This window comes from Pongo abelii, chromosome 22, assembly GCF_028885655.2.
Source record: "Pongo abelii isolate AG06213 chromosome 22, NHGRI_mPonAbe1-v2.0_pri, whole genome shotgun sequence".
Lineage (NCBI taxonomy): Eukaryota > Metazoa > Chordata > Mammalia > Primates > Hominidae > Pongo > Pongo abelii.
In genome coordinates, this window is record NC_072007.2 from 42,742,758 (window position 1) to 42,764,094 (window position 21,337).

Genomic DNA, 21,337 nt, shown 5'->3' on the forward strand with positions numbered 1-21,337 from the left:
AGAAAGAGAAAAAAGAAAGAAAGAAAGAGAAAAAAGGAAAGAAAGAAAGAGAAAGAGAGAGAGAAAGAAAGAAAGAGAGAAAAAAGAAAAGAAAGAAAGAAAGGAGGGAGGGAGGGAGGGAAGGAAGGAAGGAAAGAAGGAAAAGGAAAGAAAGAGAAAAGAAAAGAAAGAAAGAAAAATGGAGCAAAAAGTGCAGAGTTTTCATCAACCTCTACTCCACCTGCCACACACACACACATGCGCAGCTTCCCCCACTGGCAATATCAAACCTGAGTGCAATATTTGTCATAATCAGTAAACCTACATTGACACATCACTACCACCCAGAGTCCATAGTTTACACGAGGGCTCACTCTTGGTGTTGTATGTTGCATGGGTTTGGACGTATGGACAATGACGTGGATCCACCATTGTAGTATCACACAGGGTAGTTTCACTGCCCAAAAAATCCTCTGTGTTCCACCAATTCATTCCTCCTTTCTCCTGACCTCTGGCAACCATGGAGATTTTCGCTGTCTCCATAGTTTTGCTTTATCCAGAACGTCATACAGTTGGAATCAGACAGTACCCAGCCTTTTCAGATTGGCTTCTTTCACTTAGGAATATGTATTTAAGGTTTCTCCATGTCTTTTTGTGGTTTGATAGCTCATTTCATTTTAGTACTAAATAACATTCCATTGTCTGGATGTGGGCCTAGGTTTCTTTTTTTTTTTGAGATGGGGTTTCGCTCTGTTTCCCTAGCTGGAGTGCAGTGGCACGATCTCGGCTCACTGCAGCCTCCGCCTCCAGCGTTCAAGCAATTCCCCCACCTCAGCCTCCAGAGTAGCTGGGATTACGGGGGCGTGCCACCACACCCGGCTAATTTTTTGCATTTTTAGTAGAGATGGAATTTCACCATGTTGGCCAGGCTGGTCTCGAACTCCTGACCTCAGGTGATCTGCCCGCCTCAGCCTCCCACAGTGTTGGGATTACAGGTGTAAGCCACCACGCCTGGCCGGGCCTAGGTTTTTGAAGAAGGAATTGAACAGTGTAGGGCAGGCTGTACTGCTGAAGTGTCTTCTTTGTACTTGGAATATGCTAGGACTGATAGACTTCAAAGTGCAAAGCGCCTGAAGGATCTGGCATTAGTCAATTCTAAGCACTGAGCTTCTGCCCCCAGAACACCACTCTCAGAATAAGAATATGATAAGGCCGGTTGTATGGATTGGAGGCTCGGGCCACTGCACTGCACGTACAGGTCTTGATGTAAATGGGCTGGCGGAGGTCAAGTTCTGTTTAGCGGGGATAGACCATGTGACAGAGTGAAGAAAGGTAATGGTCTAAACGCAGCAGAAGTTTCATTCCCACTCATGTGACATCTGGGGCACAGGCAGCTCCTCTCCTCATGAACCTGGGACCCAGGTATCTTCCATCTTGTGGCTCTGCTTCTCCGGAGCCTTGTCATTTTTTTTCATCTAGCTATAGTGACAAGGTATTTTGGATAAGCCGTGAATATTAAACCGAAGGCAAACTCTGAAAATTGATTTGACGTGTGGTCAGCTGCTCATTTAGCACAGTCTGGGGAATGCTGGGGTGATGGACAAGAAGGTTTTCATGAGGAGGCTGAAGAGATCTAAGTATAGGGGTGCCAGCCTGGGGCACTTCAGAAGGGGCACTGGCCTAGGGGTAGCATCAGGGTGACCCTGAGTTCCCTGGGGCAGGGTGTGGCTCATGACAGGGTGCTGAGAACCCACCAAGAAGGCTGGAATTTTCAGTCCTCATTGTTTTATGAGGGCCTGCCTGTGTGCCAGGCAGGAAGACACTGACCAGAGGCCCAGGGCCACTGAGGGGTCTCGGCCTGGTCTCTTGGTGCCTGGGTGGTGCCTACACTCTGCAAGCGATGATGTAGTTCCAAGGGGCAGGACTCTGACCCACACTCCTGGTGCCAGTGTCCGTTTTGTCACTCATGTTAGATTTTGCTTCTCTAAGTGAACTTACTCAAGATAGCTGGGTTCTTGGCCATTCTTCCAGTGGTTTTCAAGGGTGAAAAAAGGAGTTTCAGCAAGACAGCTAACGTCTGGATGAGTATGCCAGGAAGTGTCTGTAGCCTTCCTCTAGAGACCACTCTGGACTGGTGGGCGTGAGGACCCCAGGGCAGGCTGGCTCAGCCCCTTTGACTTCAGATTTCAGGGAAGGCCAGGGAGCTGGATTGGGCGCCTGGATTTTCTGATAATTATGTTTCTGAGAGGATTTTGAAACCTAAACAGGAATACTTTACACACAGGTCATTGAGCAGGAATTGGGAAGTTCCAAAGCTGCCCTCCTTCACGCCACCTCCTCCCTTCAGAGGCCAAGGGCTGCCAAGCTGTCTCCCACACACCTCAGTGAAAAGTCCCTGGCTCTTCTCCCAGCCGCCTCACTGTGACCTCGTGAGGTGTGAGAAGGAGGAAGGGGATCTACATTCTGGATGAACCTTCCTTCCTCCTTGCCGAGAAATAGTTTAGGCCCCTGCGCCTGCTGGGCCTCAGAGCTCCTCAGAGCCCAGGGCCCAGTGTGGCTCCTGCAAGCTGCCTGGGAATTCCACAGAGGCTGACTGGCTGCCTGTCTTATTCCCAGTCTGCTGCAACCCATTTCCTAAGCTTGGGTGGCTGAAAACAACAGAAATTCATCCTCTCACAGTTCTGGAGACCAGAGTCTGAATCCAGGTGTTGGCAGGGCTGTGCTGCCTTTGAAGGTTCTAGGGAAGAATCCTTCCTGGCCTTTTCCAGCTTTGGGTGGTGGCTGGCAACACTTGGTATTCCTTGGCTTCAGATGCATCGTTCCAGCTGCACATGGCTGTCTTCCCTCTGTGTCTCTTCTTTTCTTCTTATAAGGACACCAGTCATATGGTGTTAAGGGCCCACCTTACTCCAGTATGTCACCAACTTAATTCATTACATCTGCAACCATCCTATTTCCAAATGTCACATTCTGGGGTTCCTGATGAACGTGAATTTGAGGGGACACCATTCAACCCACAGCAGAGCCCCACCATCGCCTCCCTGCACCACGCCCTCGGAGCAGGCCCCTTCTCTGCCCAGGGCACCCTGCCTGTCTTTCCTCTCCAGCAGCAAGACAGAGCCAAGAGTGATTTCTTGAAATGAAATTGCATCCTCTCATCCCAATAAGGCATGGCCTCACTAGTGGGAGATGAGCAAATGAAAGCCTCCCTCAGGATGGGCATCCACACATCCAGGGGACACTCACCCCGATTTTTGTCCTGGTTTATAAAGGTGCTTCAGGACTCCTTGGCTCCTGGCCAATACCTTAGTGCTTCCTGAAGGGGAAAGAGCCCTCCAAACCATTCAGTGGGCCATCCCAGACCAAGGTTTCTGACCCAGACATTGAAACAGGAGGAGTTCCCTTATCCCCCTTGCAGGGCATGTGACAGGGGCATGGTTCGCTTCTCAGTACCCTGCTGCTCAAACCCCTAGAGGGGGCATGCAGATGGGCAGGTCATGGGGAGCGTTTTTGGGCTCTGACCCCGCAGCAGCATGTAGAATTGGGTGTTTACAGCTCCCGAAGCCCCAGTGGGCATGTGTTACAGTGGTCTCCTTCAGTTTTGCCGTCTGCAGGCGGCTTGTGTTAATCAGCTCAATTAGACCCTCTGCCTTATCACAAAGACAGATGGCTTTCTGTATCCCAGGTTCTTGCCCTAGTGTACTGGAAAAATCAGATCGCTCATGGACTTGGAGAAGGAGTGCAAGGTTTTATTGAGTGGAGGAGGTGGCTCTCAGATGGATGGGGAGCCAGAAGGGGGATGGAGTGGGAAGGTGGTCTTCCCCTAGAGTCGGGCTGCCCAGCAGCCAGACTCTCCTCTGACCGCCCCCGACTGAATTCTACATCGCCCTGCTGTCGAAAGCCTGCCAGCATCTGCTGGTGTCTGTCAGTGTGCTCTTCTGCTTCTCTGCTCCTCTCGACGTCCAGCCACTTGTGTCTGTGCCCACTAGGGTCTTGGGTTTTTTATGGGCACAGGATGGGGGGTCATGGCAGGCCAGAGTAGTCTTGGAAAATGCAACATTTGGACATGAAAACAGGAGTGCCTGTTCTCACTAAGGTCTATGGGCACAAGCCCGAGGGTGGAGCCCTCGCCAGGGACCCCACCCTTCTCTACCCAGCACTCCCCTGCCTCCCTTCCATATCAACATGAAAGCTGACATGGGCTCCTGTGCCCCACCTCTGGGCCTGGTTTGGTGACCTCTGCACCAGAGCTGCTAGGGAGGCCCCATCCCACATGTTGTTGACTGAACAGCCCTTCCCCAAGGGAACCAACGTCCTCCTGTCCCCAAACCCATGGAGAAGTGGTGGGTTCCTGGGCCTCTTGTAACTCGACTAAATATTTTCCAGGTTACCTAACCAAACTCCTGCAAAACCACACCACCTATGCCTGTGATGGGGACTATTTGAATCTACAGTGCCCTCGGCATTCTACGATAAGTGTCCAATCGGCATTTTATGGGCAAGATTACCAAATGTGTAGTTCCCAGAAGCCTGCCTCCCAGAGGGAAGACAGCTTAACCTGTGTGGCAGCCACCACCTTCCAGGTATTGCCTTTTGTAGACATGTTAAGATGATACAGTTTCACACACACTCTTTCTCTGTCTCTGGGTATAAATATATTTGTGATTATATAGTTCAGTCCAAGCAAAACTGATCCATGAAAAATCCCAATTTATACAGATCACCAGTTTTGTAGGTGAGCTATTATTTGCTTCTCAAAGGATTTGTTACCCAACAAAACTAAATAGAATTCCTACCTATTGTAGAGCCCCCTTTGTACACTTCAATATGAATTTATTTGTAGGTTTACTCCTTACTTCAGTATAGCAAAGTACAACCAGAATGGATTCCAACCTCCAGGCCCACATCTTCCATAAATACTCCTGTAGAAAGGGAAGGTAGGTTCTTTAATGGAAACCACAAGTATCTCTTTGAGGCAGACATCTGAAGTCATAACCAACTTTTTAGAAAATGTACTCAAAGGGCTGGGCATGGTGGCTCATGCCTGTAATCCCAGCACTTTGGGAGGCCAAGGTGGGTGGATTATGAGGTCAGGAGTTCAAGACCAGCCTGGCCAATATGGTGAAACCCCATCTCTACTAATAATACAAAAATTAGCCGGGCATGGTGGCATGCACCTGTAGTCCCAGCTACTTGGGAGGCCGAGGCAGAAGAAAGAATCACTTGAACCCAGGAGGCGGAGGTTGCAGTAAGCTGAGATCGTGCCACTGCACTCTAGCCTGAGCAACAGAGCAAGAATCCATCTCAAAAAAAAAGAAAATGTATTCAAGGAACGAAATATCTTTAATATCAGTAACTGCCTTGTGCTTTTTAATGGTTTGCTTCTTCAGTTGTAGATAATCATGTCATTCTTGCTTGGAGCTATTTTAGGCAGCCTTTACTGACTCTTTCCTTCTACTAGAGAGTACCAGGAATTGGGAGAGGTGTGGTTTAAGTCATTCTTTTTGTGGTTGGCATATTTAGGGAAAGATTTGGTATAGGAGAAGGTCAAACTAATATTTCAATGATGGTTTTAGACTGTGCATGGCTTTCAATCATCTGAGCAACTTCTACTTCACCATGCCTGGCCCCTAACATATGTAACTAGTTGACCAGGATTACTGAGTCACTTGGCCTTGGATTTTTTTTTTATGCCTCCCAAGTTCCATATGAATACATTTAAAGCAGGGAGTTTGGAGCAGGTGGAAAGTTGGAAGTCTGTTTGATTTTGTCGACCATAGGAAATACGGATGAAGATAAATTTGCTAGAACTAAGGAGATATAAGAGTAGCTTTAATGCTGCATAGCTCTCCCTAAGGCCCAAACAGGAGACGCAAAACTAATGTGATGATGTAAGAATTTTTCTATTTCTCACACCATCCCTTGCTTCCACTCCAAGCATGGTAGTATCTGGGTATTTAGGTGATTGGTGAAACACACCAACTGAGTAGCCAAAACGAATGTGTTTGAATGACTCCCCGTGACATGGTTTCTATACCTTGAGGAGAGACAAAATGTTTCTTCAGGAGACAAGAAGTTGCTTTCCCTGTGTGCTCCACTGTCTTAGTTCTTTTTGTGCTGCTATAACAGCGTACCTGAGCCTGGGTAATTCATAAGGAACTGACATTGATTTCTCACTGTTCTGAAGGTCGGGAAGTCCAAGAGCAAGGCGCCACAGGTTTGGTGTCTCTACTTCCAGGATGGCTCCTTGAACACTACATCCTCTAGAGGGTTGGAGAACGCTGGTACTCATGTGGCAGAAGAATGGAAGGGGCAAGAGAAGGAGAGAGGGCCAACTTGCCTTTTATAACAAGCCTAGTGCCACTCTAACAACCTACTCCTGAAAAAAACAAAACAAAACAAAACAAAAAAAACAGTATTAATCCATTCATGAGGGTGGAGGCCTGATGGTCTAATCACCTCTTAAAGACTCCACCTGTTAATACTGTTACTGTTACAGCAGCAATTACATTTCAGTATGAGTTTTGGAGGGGATAAACATTCCAGCCATAGCACCCACCCTACCCCTAATTCTCTTCATTGGGCGCCACCCCAGGAGCTACATCCCTCTTGACCTACCCCCATTTCTCAGCCACCTGCCCTGGCCATCCATCCTTGGATCCCAGGCTACCTGCTGCCCTCCTGGGTGCATAAAAGGAATGTTGGCCAGTACCAACATTTTTTCAAAGTGGCTACTTTGTAAAAGTAGGAACTCTTGGCATACACTAGAGCATGGGCACCACCTGCACCATTCCACGGGTACCTGCCTCTGCCAGATACCCCTGAGGGAAGAGGATGTTCTATAACCAGGCCGACAGGTTAGCATTTGTGAACACAGTTCTGACGTTGTTGGGAGGGTTTGTTTGCCAGAAACATCCCCATGTGCTACTCTTTCAACCAGAGGTCAAGAAGTCCTTTACTTTTGTGTCTTTTTTGTTTGTTTGTTTGAGACGGAGTTTCACTCTTGTTGCCCAGGCTGGAGTGCAATGGCGCAATCTTGACTTACCGCAACCTCTGCCTCCCAGGTTCAAGCAATTCTCCTGCCTCAGCCTCCCGAGTAGCTGGGATCATAGGCGCCCACCACCACGCCTGGCTAATTTTTGTACTTTTAGTAGAGACAGGGTTTCACTATGTTAGTCAGGCTGGTCTTGAACTCCTGACCTCAGGTGATCTGCCCGCTTCGGCCCCCCAAAATGCTGGGATTACAGGTGTGAGCCACTGCACCCAGCCTTCTTTTGTGTCTTTTAAGCTGCACTCGGAGCCCAGGCAAGGTGCTGCCTCAGATGGAGGTTGCTTAACATGGGGAGACGTCCACACAGGAGACCACAGCTGATCCATCCCTTGACTGTCAACAGGAAGTCCCCCTCTCTGTATTTTCCAGCTCATGACATAGTTTGGAAATAGCCCTGCCCTGGGGTCTGCTCTGTGGTTGTAACAGCGGAGCCCTCCGGTGACATCTGTGGGCCGAGTCATTTCACCATGACCTTTGGCCATGCCACATGCAGTCATCTGAAAGATGCACCTTCTGGGATCTGAGGGGTTTCTCGGGTATTTTTTTCTGATTGAGACACATCTGCTGGGCCCCTGAGAGAATGGGGGATACCTGGCAGGGCCAGCATTCTTCACAGAGATATTCCATGAGCTACTATGAGAACATGGTGACTCAGAGAGGCTCATGTGTCTGCACTAAATTCAAACCTAAAGTAATAAGCAGATTCTTGGGAACTTTTTTTTTTTTAACTGTACTTGATGTCCTTTTTGTTTTTGTTTTAACCAGACCCAAGTTCAGGACCTCTGTGTTTATCACAGGCAGGACTTGTTCCATTTGGGAACGAGGACCTAGAGAACAGCAGCAAAAAGCTGAGCCTTAACAGGACCTGGAGGAGGGTGTTCTGTGAGCTTCCACAGAGCAGATGCCTTAAAAACGAAGGAGCTGCCTAGAAGAAATCAGGAGAGAGAGCGAGATTGAGATTTGAAGGAAAGCCTTTACTCCCAATGCGCAACAGAAAGTCTGAGTATTCCACTAAGAAAACTGCTCCCCAAGGGAGAAGTGGGTCTCATCCTCTTGAGTTTGATGAGGGTGGGAATCAGCTTTGTAATTTTTATTTTTTGGCCTGTGGATGGTTCGTAAGCTGGAAAGGGTTTGGGTCCCCAAGGGCTCCCCGATGCACAGCTCTCCTGTGTCCTGTGTGGGGCTGTTTAAGGATGAAAGGCCAGGACTGTGAATCCTGATGGTCACAGCTCTCTAAGCTTAAAGCTAGGGGACCCCGCTCAAAGGGGACCTTGAAGTCCCCTGCACCCCAATATCTGAAAGTACTCTGACCTCTTTTGGGCCCCCTGGAGCCTCGGCAGTCAGTGCCTTTGCTGAAAGTATCAGCAGCCGCACCAGTAGTGGTGGATCAGAGGTTAGTTTTCCCAGGAGCCTGGTACTATTGGATCAGGTTTCTTTTCAGGAGAAAGAGCAGGGAGACAGGGAGCTAACCCAATCACCCACGTGTATGCTCTTCGGCCTTAGACACAGCTTGGCCAGGTGGGGAGGCGTCCTTCCCTTTGCAGAGCTCATAGCAGCCCAGGTTCGGGTCTGGCAGTCACTGTGAGCAGTTTTCAAGCCTCTCCCTTTTCTACCCTCTCCTTCTAGAAGGTGCTGGACGAATGCCAGAACCAGCGGGCCTGCCACCTCCTGGTCAATAGCCGTGTTTTTGGACCTGACCTTTGTCCAGGAAGCAGTAAATACCTCCTGGTCTCCTTTAAATGCCAACCTAGTAAGTAACTTCGGAGGGGGACAGTGTGTTTGGGGTGTGGTTCTTGTTTCCTTCATACTCCTGGTCAAAATTCTCTGCCCGTTGGCATTTGTCCAACTTTGAAACTCATTAATAGAAACATTGGGCTCCATCCTACCCAGTTTTTTAAAGACAGAGAAAGAAAGAGAGAGAGAGAGATTTTGTGTGTGTGAGTCTGCACGTGCCTTCATTTTATTACAAATGCCTGAATTTTAAAAATCCTTTCCAATATGTAAAACTCAGTTGTACTGATGCTACAACTCTCGGGTGGTGAGAGACTGCAATTGCTGTTCCTCAAAGTGAGGAGCTGGTTCTGATTTTCATAGGTGTCTTGTGCTGAGATTGAGGGCTGCCTGTTTTTCCTTGAGGCCCAGTGGCCCACTTGCCACCTGCACCCACTGCTTCAGATCTTTAAGAACCGGCTCCTCCCACCCTCACCCACAGCAGGGGCTCCTTGTTCCCCAGGAGAATGAGAGGGGATATGGCTGGAGCAATCTCTTTTATTCTGGTTCTTGTTCTTTTCTCCATTGACTTTTGCCATTTCTAACATGCATCAGCTTTGTGATGGCCAAAAATAATCCATCTTCCGTGGGTGGGTCACACTTCCAGGCGCCAAGAGCCTGCCTGAGATAAATCATAGGTCACTGTGGCATTAGAGGTTCTTGCACACCTTGTTGCAAAGAAACGATAGCAGTGTGTTTAACCCAAAAATGAGAAGTTAAGCGTTTTTTTTTTTTTTTGAGACAGAGTTTCGCTCTTATTGCCCAGGCTGGAGTGCAATGGGCAATCTCGGCTCACCACAACCTTCGCCTCCCGGGTTCAAGCAATTATCTTGCCTCAGCTTCCCGAGTAACTGGGATTACAGGCATGCACCACCACGCCTGGCTAATTTTGTATTTTTAATAGAGAGAGGGTTTCGCCATGTTGGTCAGGCTGGTCTTGAACTCCTGACCTCAGGTGATCCACCCGTCTTGACCTCCCAAAGTGCTGGGATTACAGGCATGAGCCATCACACCTGGTCGAGTTAAGCATTTTTAAACCTCCTCCCTGCCACCCAACACAACTGTTTTCACTTTTTGCATTTTGTTGTCTGTTAGCTCCCGCCCTAGAGCCCAGTGTTCCCCGAGACCCTGGTGGCCTAGGTGCCAGACTTATGTGGAGAGAGGTCAGGCCACACTTGTACTATGGTTTCAGGTACACATCTGGGGAGAAACCCCCCGATCTCTTCAGCAGATATGCAGGCTTCTGTCAAACCCTTTCCCTGCCAGGGCCCAGATACGTCAAAACTGCCCTGTGCTCTTCTAACACAGCACATGCAAAGGCACTCACACTTTCACAGCACATAACAGACGCTCCTCACACACACCTCTCAGACATCATCACACACAGGCACACACTAACACAACCTTATACCCCATTATACACACTCAAACACATACAAGCTGTCACACTCACTCACACTATCATACATGCTCACACACACGTACAGACAATTGCAAATACCTACAAGCAGGCCCAGCCATTCAGAACCGCCTGAACTCCCTTCGTGACCCCTGTCCACCCTCCCTCCGCCCCCAGGCATTGGGATCACCGCCTGCCTCAGTCAACAGGCTCAGGAAATCACATCAAGATCTCAGTGTTCTTCCTCACTTCCCTCCAACCGCTGCATCTCACAGATGACTGTGTCATGCATGGCCTTGAAGATACGCTTGACTGCCATTAGCTTCGCCTTCTTTTTTTTTCTGTTCTCCACTTCCCACCTTCCATGGTATAAAATATTGCCCTTTAAAAAGTGGCCCTTGGCTGGGCGCGGTGGCTCATGCCTGTAATCCCAGTACTTTGGGAGGCTGAGGCGGGTAGATCACCTCAGGTCAGGTGTTTGAGACCAGCCTAGCTAACATGGAGAAACGCCGTCTCTACTAAAAATATGAAATTAGCTGGGCATAGTGGCGCATGCCTGTAATCCCAGCTAGTAGGGAGGCTGAGGCAGGAGAATCGCTTGAACCCGGGAGGCAGAGGTTGCGGTGAGCCGAGATCACGTCATTGCACTCCCGCCTGGGTGACAGAGCGAGACTCCGTCTCAAAAAAAAAAAAAAAAAAAAAAGCCCTTGTTCAAGATGTTAACAATTGGAGACCTGAGGTGGTGGGAATATGACTGCTGGTTGTGATATTCTTTCACATTTTCTATATGTTTGAAATGTTTCATAATAAATTGAGAAAAACCAGCCTCTAAGAGAAGTCAAATGGCCTTTGTAAAATTGACCGAACCTCGGATAAGTCAGTGCAGAGCCACAGCCCCATGACTATCGTGTGAGGTTTCGTCTGGTTTATTCATATCATTTCAGCAAAGCCCCTACTTTGCACAGGAGTGGAATATGAAGAGAACTCGCATCCCACAGAGATTCCCTGAATGGCGGTTCTATCGTGGGTGGTGTCCACACCACCTCCAGGGTATTTCTCAACCTTCCTTCACCCAGCAAGCATTCCTGAGATCTTCACACAGCTGGTTCCTTCTCCTTGTGTAATTTCCACCCCAAACAGCACCTTTCAAGAGAGACTTTCTCTGTCCAAAAAACAACAATAAAAAACCTCTTCCTTTCATCCTGCCATCCCTCTCTATCACAGCATCCTATTTTATTTTCTTCACAGCAGCATCATCATTTGGATTTACCTTATTTGTGGCTTGTGTATGATTTGCACACACACTGCATCAGATTGTGAGCATGATGAGACCAGGAACTCTGTGTGGTTCAGCATTGTCACCCCAGAGCAGCAGGTGCTTAATATGTATTCACCGAGCAAATGTTCACCCAGCAGGGGCCAGGTCCTGTGCTCAGCACTGGGGAGACACAGGTGAGCACGTCCTTGGTAACCAGATTATCCAGTCCTGTGGGGCCTGATATTCACTGTGAGTTTCACACAAATATGTGCAAGATTCCAGGTAGGGTCAGGGCTTCGTGGAGAGGCACTTGGTACTATGGAAGCAGCTCATAGAAGAATTTTTTTTTTTTTTTTTTTTGAGATAGGGTCTCACTCCATTGCCCAGGCTGGAGTATAGTGGCTCGATCTTGGCTCACTGCAACCTCTGCCTCCTGGGTTCAAGCGATTCTCCTGCCTCAGCCTCCTGAGTAACTGGGATTATAGGCAGGCACCACCACACCTGGCTAATTTTTGTATTTTTAGTAGAGACAGGGTTTCACCATGTTGGCCAGGCTGGTCTTGAACTCCTGACCTCAAGTGATCTGCCTGCCTTGGCCTCCCAAAGTGCTAGGATCACAGGCGTGAACCACCGTGCCCAGCCTCATAGGAGGAATTTACCTCGACTAGAGGTTCAGTGGAGTCTTTTTGGAGCAAGTGATGATGGAGCTGAGAAGTGCAGGGATGGAGGGCACAGAAAGAGTGCTCCATACAGAAGCCTGTGGCTGGGGGTTGCAGGTGCATTGGCGCAGCCAGTCACAGGGTAGGAGCACAGCACCAAGACAGCAGGAGAGAGCACCAGCTGGGGAGCTGGAGTAGGGATCCTGAGCCCTCAGAGCCAAGGAAGGAGTTGGGGCTCTATCTATAGGGCAGCATTTAAGCAGGGAGGGTGCTGTGATGAAGTCATAAGGCCCCTCTGGCTGCCCCATAGACAGCAGATGAGAGGCAGAGCCCCTATGTAACCTGAACACCAGAAACCTGAGCACTGCCGTTTAGGAGGTGGAAATGAGATTGTCTCCACACCTTCCTGCCTCTTTTTCTGCATCTCTCACACCTCCTGAGGCTCTTCTCCTCACTTCCCAGTTCCAGTCTGGGCAGCACACTGTGATTATCCAAAGGCTGCACTGCTGCACCCTGTGGTGTGCAGAGCCAGTTCTTATGATGAGAGCCAGTTACGCACATGTCTTACCAGCTCTGCCTGTGTTCTGTGGAATCTGCCATGGTGGGAATATTTACACCAGGGAAATTGGCAAATGCCGCTGATCGGGTTAATTTGTTTGTCTTTATGGAAAGCTCTTTTACCAGCAAGGCTCACTGGAACCTTCTTTTCCCTAATGTGCACTATGTTTCCTTCCTCAAAATCTCACCTCCCAAATTGCATCCCTTCAGGAAACGCAGGTTTCAGCAAGGCTTGGATTTAGGCAGTTCTGCGTTCATATTCCTTTCTGCTGTGTATCTGCTGTGTGTTGGGCAGTGTAGGGACACTTTCTAGGACTCAGTTGTAACATGGGATTATGTCTCTTCTGCACAGGGCTGTTATAAGACTGTGAAAACACAGTGTTGTATGTAACACACTAGCACAGGACCATGGAGTTGAGCTCAGCATTTGGTAGCTATTATTTCAGTAAGCTGATTCAAGTCACTCTGCTAAAGATATGAATGACTAAAGGATATGGTCATGCCTGTCATTTCAGCATTTTGGGAGGCCAAGGTAGGAGAATCATTTGAAGCCAGTAATTAGAGACTAGCCTGGGTAACATAGGGAGACCCCTATCTCTAAAAAAAAAAAAAAAAAAAAAAAAAAATTAGCACGGCATCATGGCAGGCACCGGCAGTCCTAGCCACTTGGGAGGCTGAAGCGGGAGGATTGCTTGAGCCCAGGAGTTTGAGGTTACAGTGAGCTATGAGCTCACCACTGCACTCCAACCTAGATGACAGGGTGAGATCTATTTACTAAAGAAAGAAATAATAAAAATAAATAAAAGTGATTGTCTACGATTCAACATCACTATGCACTGGCAATTGTATGCAATGTCAGTAATAAAATACTCCCATTGCGGCAGATCCTTCCTCTGCCCACCTTGGAAAGGTGGCTGGTGATGTGTTGGGAACAGGCCCCCCAAAATCTGGCCATAAACTGGCCCCAAAACTGGCCATAAAGAAAATCTCTGCAACACTGTGACATGTTTGTGATGGCCGTGACGCCCACGCTGGAAGGTTGTGGGTTTACCGGAATAAGGGCAAGGAACACCTGGCCCACCCAGGGTGGAAAACCACTTAAAGGAGTTCTTAAACCACAAACAGTAGCATGAGTGATCTGTGCCTTAAGGACGTGCTCCTCCTGCAGGTTAACTAGCCAGAGCCCATCCCTCTATTTCGGCCCATCCCTTTATTTCCCATAAGGAATAGTTTTAGTTAATCTATAATCTATGGAAACAGTGCTTCTCACTGGCTTGCTGTGATGATTTATGTGGGTAAATCTCTGTTCGGGACTCTCAGCTCTGGAGGCTGTGAGACCCCTGATTTCCCACTCCACACCTCTGTACTTCTGCGTGTGTGTCTTTAATTCCTCTAGCGCCGCTGGGTTAGGGTCTCCCCGACCGAGCTGGTCTCGGCAGTGATGTGCTTTTGTGACTGTTGTATCGAAGAGAAGCAGAATGACCCACATAACCCTCTCATTTGTAGGTTGGTGCAAAAATAATCGCGGTTTTTGCCCATTGCTTTTAATGGCAAAAATCACAATTACTTTTGCACCAACCTAATAAAATGAGGAGGCGGGGATTTCATTGCTCTTGTCATTTAAGCAGAGTCGTGGTTCTACCTTCCCAGGCCCCTGCCGTCCTCCCCATCTAAACTCCCAGGAGAGTTGGCAACCCACTTCTGGAAGGCTGCCCACACCTTCTCTAATCTGAGACTAATTGAGAACTCTCACCCAGCTCTAAAACAAATTCTAGTCTTCTAAGAAAAGTAGCAATGATGTTAGTAGTTTCCTAATTTTTTATAATCCAGAAATTCACTCATGTGGCAGTGAATTCACACATTCCCAAGGAACCAAGTGACTCAACATAACACAACAGTCACCCTCAGGATGTAATGTGACACGCACAGGCCCCTCCGTTCCAGGAGATGATTTGCCCATAATCTGGGGAGGAAATCGCCGGAGACCTTGCATGTGGGTGTTGCGTTACTCTGGGAGGGTTTTGTTGGCATCAAGGCTACCTTTAATGAATGGGCTTTAATAAATCAAAGAGATGTGGCTAATAAATGCGTTTCATGACATGCCTTAAACAAAACAAAACAAAAAAACCTCTCGTAACTTTTAAAAATTTTGATTTATAAAAAAAGAAAAAAAAAGACTTCCATTTAAAAAGTTTCCAATTTTTGGAGATAAAGCTTGTTTTTTTCCTGCCTTCTCCCATCCTCTTCTTTCTGTGCCAGCTCTGCGGAAGGCATTCTTAACATTTTTCTGAGTTCTTATGGTTGGAAGGGGACTTTGGCTCTTTTGGTGTTTCTATCCAAGCCCTCTTTTCTGCATCAAAGGCCATCGTTCACTCTGGGCCTTTGAAGTCAGGCAAAATTTTGTTGTTGGTGAGATTTAGCATCTACTCATAAACTGCATATAAATGCCGGTGCGGATATGACTCACCAAAAAGAATCGAACCTTCCGACATTGGGGTCAGACTTAGCAGTCTTTTATCTAGAGAAAGAAAACAAAACTTGCCTTGGCTCTAAGTTTATACTGTTGAATTAAGATTCCAGTGAGTGGGTAAAGGGCCTTCGAGACATTTGCTTAGTCACCATTTTCATTTTTCTTCCTCATGGAGGTTCTTCCTGCGTGTTAAACTACCAGGGCAGGATGGGGATTTTGTGAGCATCTGTAGGCTGGCTTCTGCTCCCAGCCTTTCATTCATCTTGAATGTTCCCATCCTCATGGATGAAAGGATAGCAACAAAGTGTGCCAGCAGCAGAGCTGGTGGTCCTCTTGAGATTCTGTAGTTTTCCTTCCTGTGGTCCAAAATTTTGTCTCACCGTTGCTTCTCTGCTTTTGGTACAAAGTCATGGAAATTTACAAGATACAGAAAGATGGCGTTTAGGCCAGGCATGGTGACTCACGCCTGTAATCCCAGCACTTTGGGAGGTCTAGGTGGGTGGATCATTTGAGGTCAGGAGTTCAAGACCAGCCTAGTCAACAAGGTGAAACCCTGTCTCTACTAAAAATACAAAAATTAGCCAGGCATGGTGGCGCATGCCTGTAATCCCAGCTCCTCGGGAGGCTGAGGCAGGAGAATCGCTTGAGCCTGGGAGGTGGAGGTTGCAGTGAGCCAAGATTGCACCCCCTGCACTCCAGTCTGGGTGACAGAGTGAGACCCCGTCTCGAAAAAAAAAAAGGTGGCATTTATATTTGGAAATTATTGTCTTTCATTTTTTAAGTTTAGAACTTAGCATCACTGACACCAGGATAAGAAGATCCAGCCAGCTGCCATGGCCCTAATGTGTACAGCTCATGCCTTTCTGTAGGGATTAAGGTGGGCGTTTTCAAATTGTGATTGCAGCCCATGGTAGGAAAAGATTTTCACATTTTGGCCCAGTGGAACACATACTCATATACACGCAACTGAAAAAGAAATGTTTAAATTACAAAACAGTGTTTATACTTTCTTCATGTGATGCCCTTAGTTGTTTTCTCCTTTTCACAGAAAAGTGGAAGGAGAACATGAGCACGTGAGAGGAGTGAGAGGCTAGGGTGGAAGAGGTTCCCTCTGGACAGTCTTCCCACCCACTCCGTGCCAGCCCATGACGGCCCGAAGTTCCTGCCGTTTAACTCTTGCTTGCAGTTAACGCCAACGCTTGTTTAGCTGAAAAATGCACCTGTCCGCTATGTGGTTGCCATTTCAAAGTAGAAAACTGTGGAACGGTGGTGATAGGGTAGAGCTAGCGTTTTAAAAAGAATTTTCTTTACAAAATGTTGGCAAGGATAACAACCACATATGCAAATAAATGACCGTGGTCCCCTTTATATTTTGCTGGGCAAAATATAGTAGCTGGGATTACAGGCACCCAACACCATGCCTGGCTAATTTTTGTAGTTTTAGTAGAGATGAGGTTTCACCATGTTGGCCAGCCTGGTCTCAAACTCCTGACCTCAGGTGATCCGCCCGCCTCGGCCTCTCAAAGTGCTGGGATTACAGGTATGAGCCACCGCGCCCAGCCATGTTAGCTACCATTATTTAAAGATATCTTTATTGAGATATCATTTACATAGCATAAAATTCACATTTTTCAAGTGTACAATCCAGTGATTTTCAGTGAATTTACTGAGTTGTGCAACCGTGACCACAGTCCAGCATGGGACATTCCCACCATCTCAGAAGGCTTCCTTGTGTCCCTTTTCTGTCACTCTGTGACCTCACCTTCAGCCTCAGGCACCCACTCATCTACATTCTGCCCCTAAAGGTTTGCCTCTTCTGAATCCTTCATATAAGTGGAATCATACCATATGCGGTCTTTTGTGTCTGCAGTGTTAGCTCTTACTGCTTTAAAAAATCAAAGCATTGGCCGGGCGCTTTGGCTAACACCTGTAATCCCAGCACTTTGGGAGGCCGAGGCAGGCGGATCATGAGGTCAGGAGATCGAGACCATCCTGGCTAACACGATGAAACCCTGTCTCTACTAAAAATACAAAAAATTAGCCGGGCGTGGTGGCGGGCACCTGTAGTCCCAGCTACTCGGGAGGCTGAGGCAGGAGAATGGCGTGAACCCGGGAGGCGGAGCTTGCAGTGAGCAGAGATCACGCCACTGCACTCCAGCCTGGGCGACAGAGCGAGACTCCGTCTCAAAAAAAAAAAAAAAATTCAAATCATTATTAAACATTTTTACTAATTAAATTGTTTTGGAGTACATTCTTTAAAAAAAAAAAAGAATAAACTGTGTTTTCTTCAACAGTGCACGCATAATGCCAACTTTGTATGACAGTGCAAAGAAAGATTTTACTATGATAAGCAGATCAAACAAACTTTTCCCTGAATTCTTTGGGAACAAAGTGCTACCTGGTCCAAATCATCCTAACCTAGAATGCACCATCAGCTTGACAGTCAGTTGTTCCTGGATTTACCAGATTTGGGGCAGACTTTTCATGCTTCTCTAAAGAGGGATTCTTAACTGACACTGTGCCTTGTTTTTGCCCCTTTCCTAGGAAAGGAAATGATTTGATTTGGTATCATATCATCTTTCTTGCTTTTTTTTTTTTTTTAAATTAGAGATGAGGCCTTGCTATGTTTCCCAGGCTGGTCTCCAACTTCTGGGCTCAACCAATCCTCCTGCCTCAGCCTCCCTCCCAAAATGCTGGGATTACGGGTGTGAGCCACTGTGCCCGGCCTCTTTCTTGTCTTTTAAACAAATAAATGTAAGCCGGGCATGGTGTGCATTCATATATTCCCAGGTACTTGAGAATCTGAGGCAAGAGGATTGCTTGAGCCTAGGTTTGAGCCCAAGAGTTCGAGGCTGCAGTGAGCTATGATTGCACCACTGCACTCTAGCCTGGGTAACAGAGTGAAACCTTGTCTCTAAAAAACTAAACTAAACTAAAATAGCAAATAATACCTACATGCATGGGGATGCCAGTTGAGGGGCTGGAGGTGAGGTTTAACTGGGCTGTCTCCAGAGAGAGAAAGAAGCTTAATGCTTCTTTCAAGTAATTTCTGGTCTGTCTTTACCTATGTGGATCCCGAGCCAACATTTGAGAAAAGGCTCCCTTCAGTGAAGGAACGTGTGACCTTAAGTGGTGAGTGAGAGAAACTGCCTTTCTAGCCAGGCCCTTCCTGGGATGTAACTCCATGCGTCTGCCTCCTTAACGCCAGCACCTGTCCTCCATTTGCCCCTTAGTATAATTCCCAGTGTCTTTGCGCTTGTCAACAGGTTACTTCCCACCTGCTTCCTGCAGAGGGCTTTGTTTTCTGGGGTCAGAGACAGCATCAGCCCACAAGGCCATCCCCACTGCCCCCTTCTCAGGGTGCAGCCCCTGGGAAATGAGCAGTGGGACTTGGACAGAGCTCACCAATTCCTTCTGGGGGAAGCTGATGGTGCCTTCAATTTTTGTTTTTGCTTCAGATGAATTAAAAAACAAAACCGTGTGTGAAGACCAGGAGCTGAAACTGCACTGCCATGAATCCAAGTTCCTCAACATCTACTCTGCGACCTACGGCAGGAGGACCCAGGAAAGGGACATCTGCTCCTCCGAGGCAGAGCGGCTCCCCCCTTTTGGTATGTGCTTTTGTATGTGTATTAGCCAGGGTTCTCTAGAGGGACAGAATTAATAGGAGATATATATATATTTTATATATATATATATATCATATATATATATCCTATATGATTGTGGAAGTCAATACTTAACACAATCACGATCTTGTGATCATGTAAGTTAATACTTAATAAACTCCCATATGTGTGTGCGTGTATGTATATATATACATATATATATAAAAATGCTTGTAAACAGTAATCTGCCAAAAATAAATAAGTAAAAGAATAAGAACTGGCCAGGCGCAGTGGCTCACGCCTATAATCCTAGCACTTTGGGAGGCTGAGGTGGGTGGATCACGAGGTCAGAAGTTCAAGACCAGCCTGGCCAACATGTGAAACCCCATCTCTACTAAAGCTACAAAAATTAGCCAGGCATGGTGGTGGGCACCTGTAATCCTAGCTACTCGGGAGGCTGAGGCAGGAGAATTGCTTGAACCTGGGAGGTGAAGGTTGCAGTGAGCCAAGATCATGCCATTATTGCACTCCAGCCTGGGCGACAGAGCAAGACTCTGTCTCAAAAAAAAAACAAGATCTTAAGACATAAACACTAAGAATAGTACCCAACTCCCCTTTATATATATATAAAGAATAGTACCCAATTCCCCTTTATATATATATATACATAAAGGGGAGTTTATTAAGTATTAATTTACACGATTACAGGTCCCACTATAGACTGTCTGCAAGCTGAGGAGCAAGGAGAGCCAGTTCAAGTCTCAAAACTGAAGAACTTGGAGTCTGATGTTCAGGGGCAGGAAGCATCCAGCACAGGAGAAAGATGTAGACCTGGAGGCTAGGGCAGTCTCTCCTTTTCACATATTTCTACCTGCTTTATATTTGCTGGCAGCTGATTAGATTGTGCCCACCAGATTAAGGGTGGGTCTGCCTTTCCCAGCCCACTGACACAAACATTAATCTCTTTTGGCAACACCCTCACAGGCACACCCAGGAAAAACTTTGTATCCTTCAATCCAATCAAGTTGACGCTCACTATTAACCATCACAGTAGGGTTATATTTAGGTCGCCGTCTGAGTGGATTAGGGCCCTGGCTCCCCAAGAAAGGAAGCCATGCCAGTGGGCAGTGCCTGGATTAAAGGGAAAGTCAAGGGCAGGGAGGAACTGCCACACCATGCACGGGCTCTTTCTCCTCCACATTCCTGAATCCCTCAGTTGTTCCGTCATTCCACACCGAGTAGTTATTGAGCACCTGCTGTATGCTGGGCCCTGTTCTAAGCATGGGGGAGTCATCAATGGCACAACACGGAGTCTACACCCTCACGGAGCTGACGTTCCAGCAGTGGATGGGGAGGTGGTAAGAAATCAGATAATGAATGGGTGCATATGTCATATGTCAGGTGCAGATGGGATAAGTGCTAAGGAGAAAAATCCATGGGGAAGGGCAGCTGGAGAAGGCCAGGGGTTGCTGCAAAGAGGTGCAATTTTAGGGAGTGATGGGCATGCTGGGCTTGGAGGAGGTGAGAAAGTGAGCCTGCAGCCAGCTGGGGACAAGTGTCCAGGTAGAGAGAAGAGTGGATGCAATGCCCTGAGGCTAGACTGTAGCTGGGTATTCAGTGCCAAGAAGGTCTCTGCAAGTCATTCTTCTTAGAGGTGATGGCCATGGTAGGACTAAGAGCTTCACTCATCAAGCCCTCCTATATGATTCAGAGAAACAAAACCGATAGGATATGCAGGTGCTTGTATCTATGGAGAGAGAGATTTTAAAGAATTAGTTCACAGGATGGTAGGGGCTGGCAGGTCTGAAACCTGTAAGGCAGGCTGGCAGGCTGGAGACCCAGGGAAGAGTTGAGGCTGCAGTTTTACATCTGAATTCTGCAGGACAGCAGGCTGGAAACTCAGGCAAAACTTCTGTGTTGCAGCCTTGAGGAGGATTCCTTTTTAGGGAAACCTCGGTCTTTGCTTCTAAGACCTTCATCTGATGAGATGAGGCCCACCCACGGGATGGAGTTCATCTGCTTGACTCAAAGTCTACTGCTTTCAACGTCAGTCACATCTTAAAAACACTTTCACAGCAACATCTGGGCTGTTGTTTGGCCAGACAACTGCGAGCAATAGCCTAGTCAAATTGACATGTGAAATTAACCATCACACTCCAATCAGTGGTGGTGAAAAAGCTTGATCTCTCTCTGCTGTATTATCAGAGAGAACAGACCCAGCTGTGAAACAGCCCAAGGACCTGCGCTTATTGATCAAAATCTAAAGGGAGCTCCTTAATATGTTAAATTGCTACAATGTATGTGTGGATCGCATGTGAAATTCAACATTAATTTAAAAAAGAGAGGGCCGGGCGCGGTGGCTCAAGCCTGTAATCCCAGCACTTTGGGAGGCTGAGGCGGGCGGATCACGAGGTCAGGAGTTTGAGACCAGCCTGGCCAATATGGGGAAACCCTGTCTCTACTAAAAACACAAAAATAGCTGGGCGTGGTGGCGGGTGCCTGTAATCCCAGCTACTCGGGAGGCTGAGGCAGGAGAATTGCTTGAACCCGGGAGGCGGAGGTTGTATTGAGCCAGAGATCGCGCC

At 47.5% G+C, this 21,337-nt stretch overlaps 1 protein-coding gene and 1 pseudogene across 2 annotated transcripts in view; both read left to right on the forward strand.

The window, feature by feature from the left end:
* EVA1C (eva-1 homolog C) overlaps window positions 1–21,337 on the forward strand; it is a 102,712-nt gene that overhangs the window by 36,360 nt on the left and 45,015 nt on the right. The window contains exons 2-4 of one of the 2 annotated variants that reach the window (XM_002830637.5): window positions 4,366–4,562; window positions 8,657–8,780; window positions 18,603–18,755. In XM_002830637.5, the coding sequence (XP_002830683.3) occupies window positions 4,366–4,562; window positions 8,657–8,780; window positions 18,603–18,755 (474 nt within the window). The remainder of the gene's footprint in view (window positions 1–4,365; window positions 4,563–8,656; window positions 8,781–18,602; window positions 18,756–21,337) is intronic. The other variant, XM_024239551.3, reaches the window with a different exon arrangement.
* LOC112130517 (histone demethylase UTY-like) lies at window positions 6,740–7,465 on the forward strand (annotated as a pseudogene).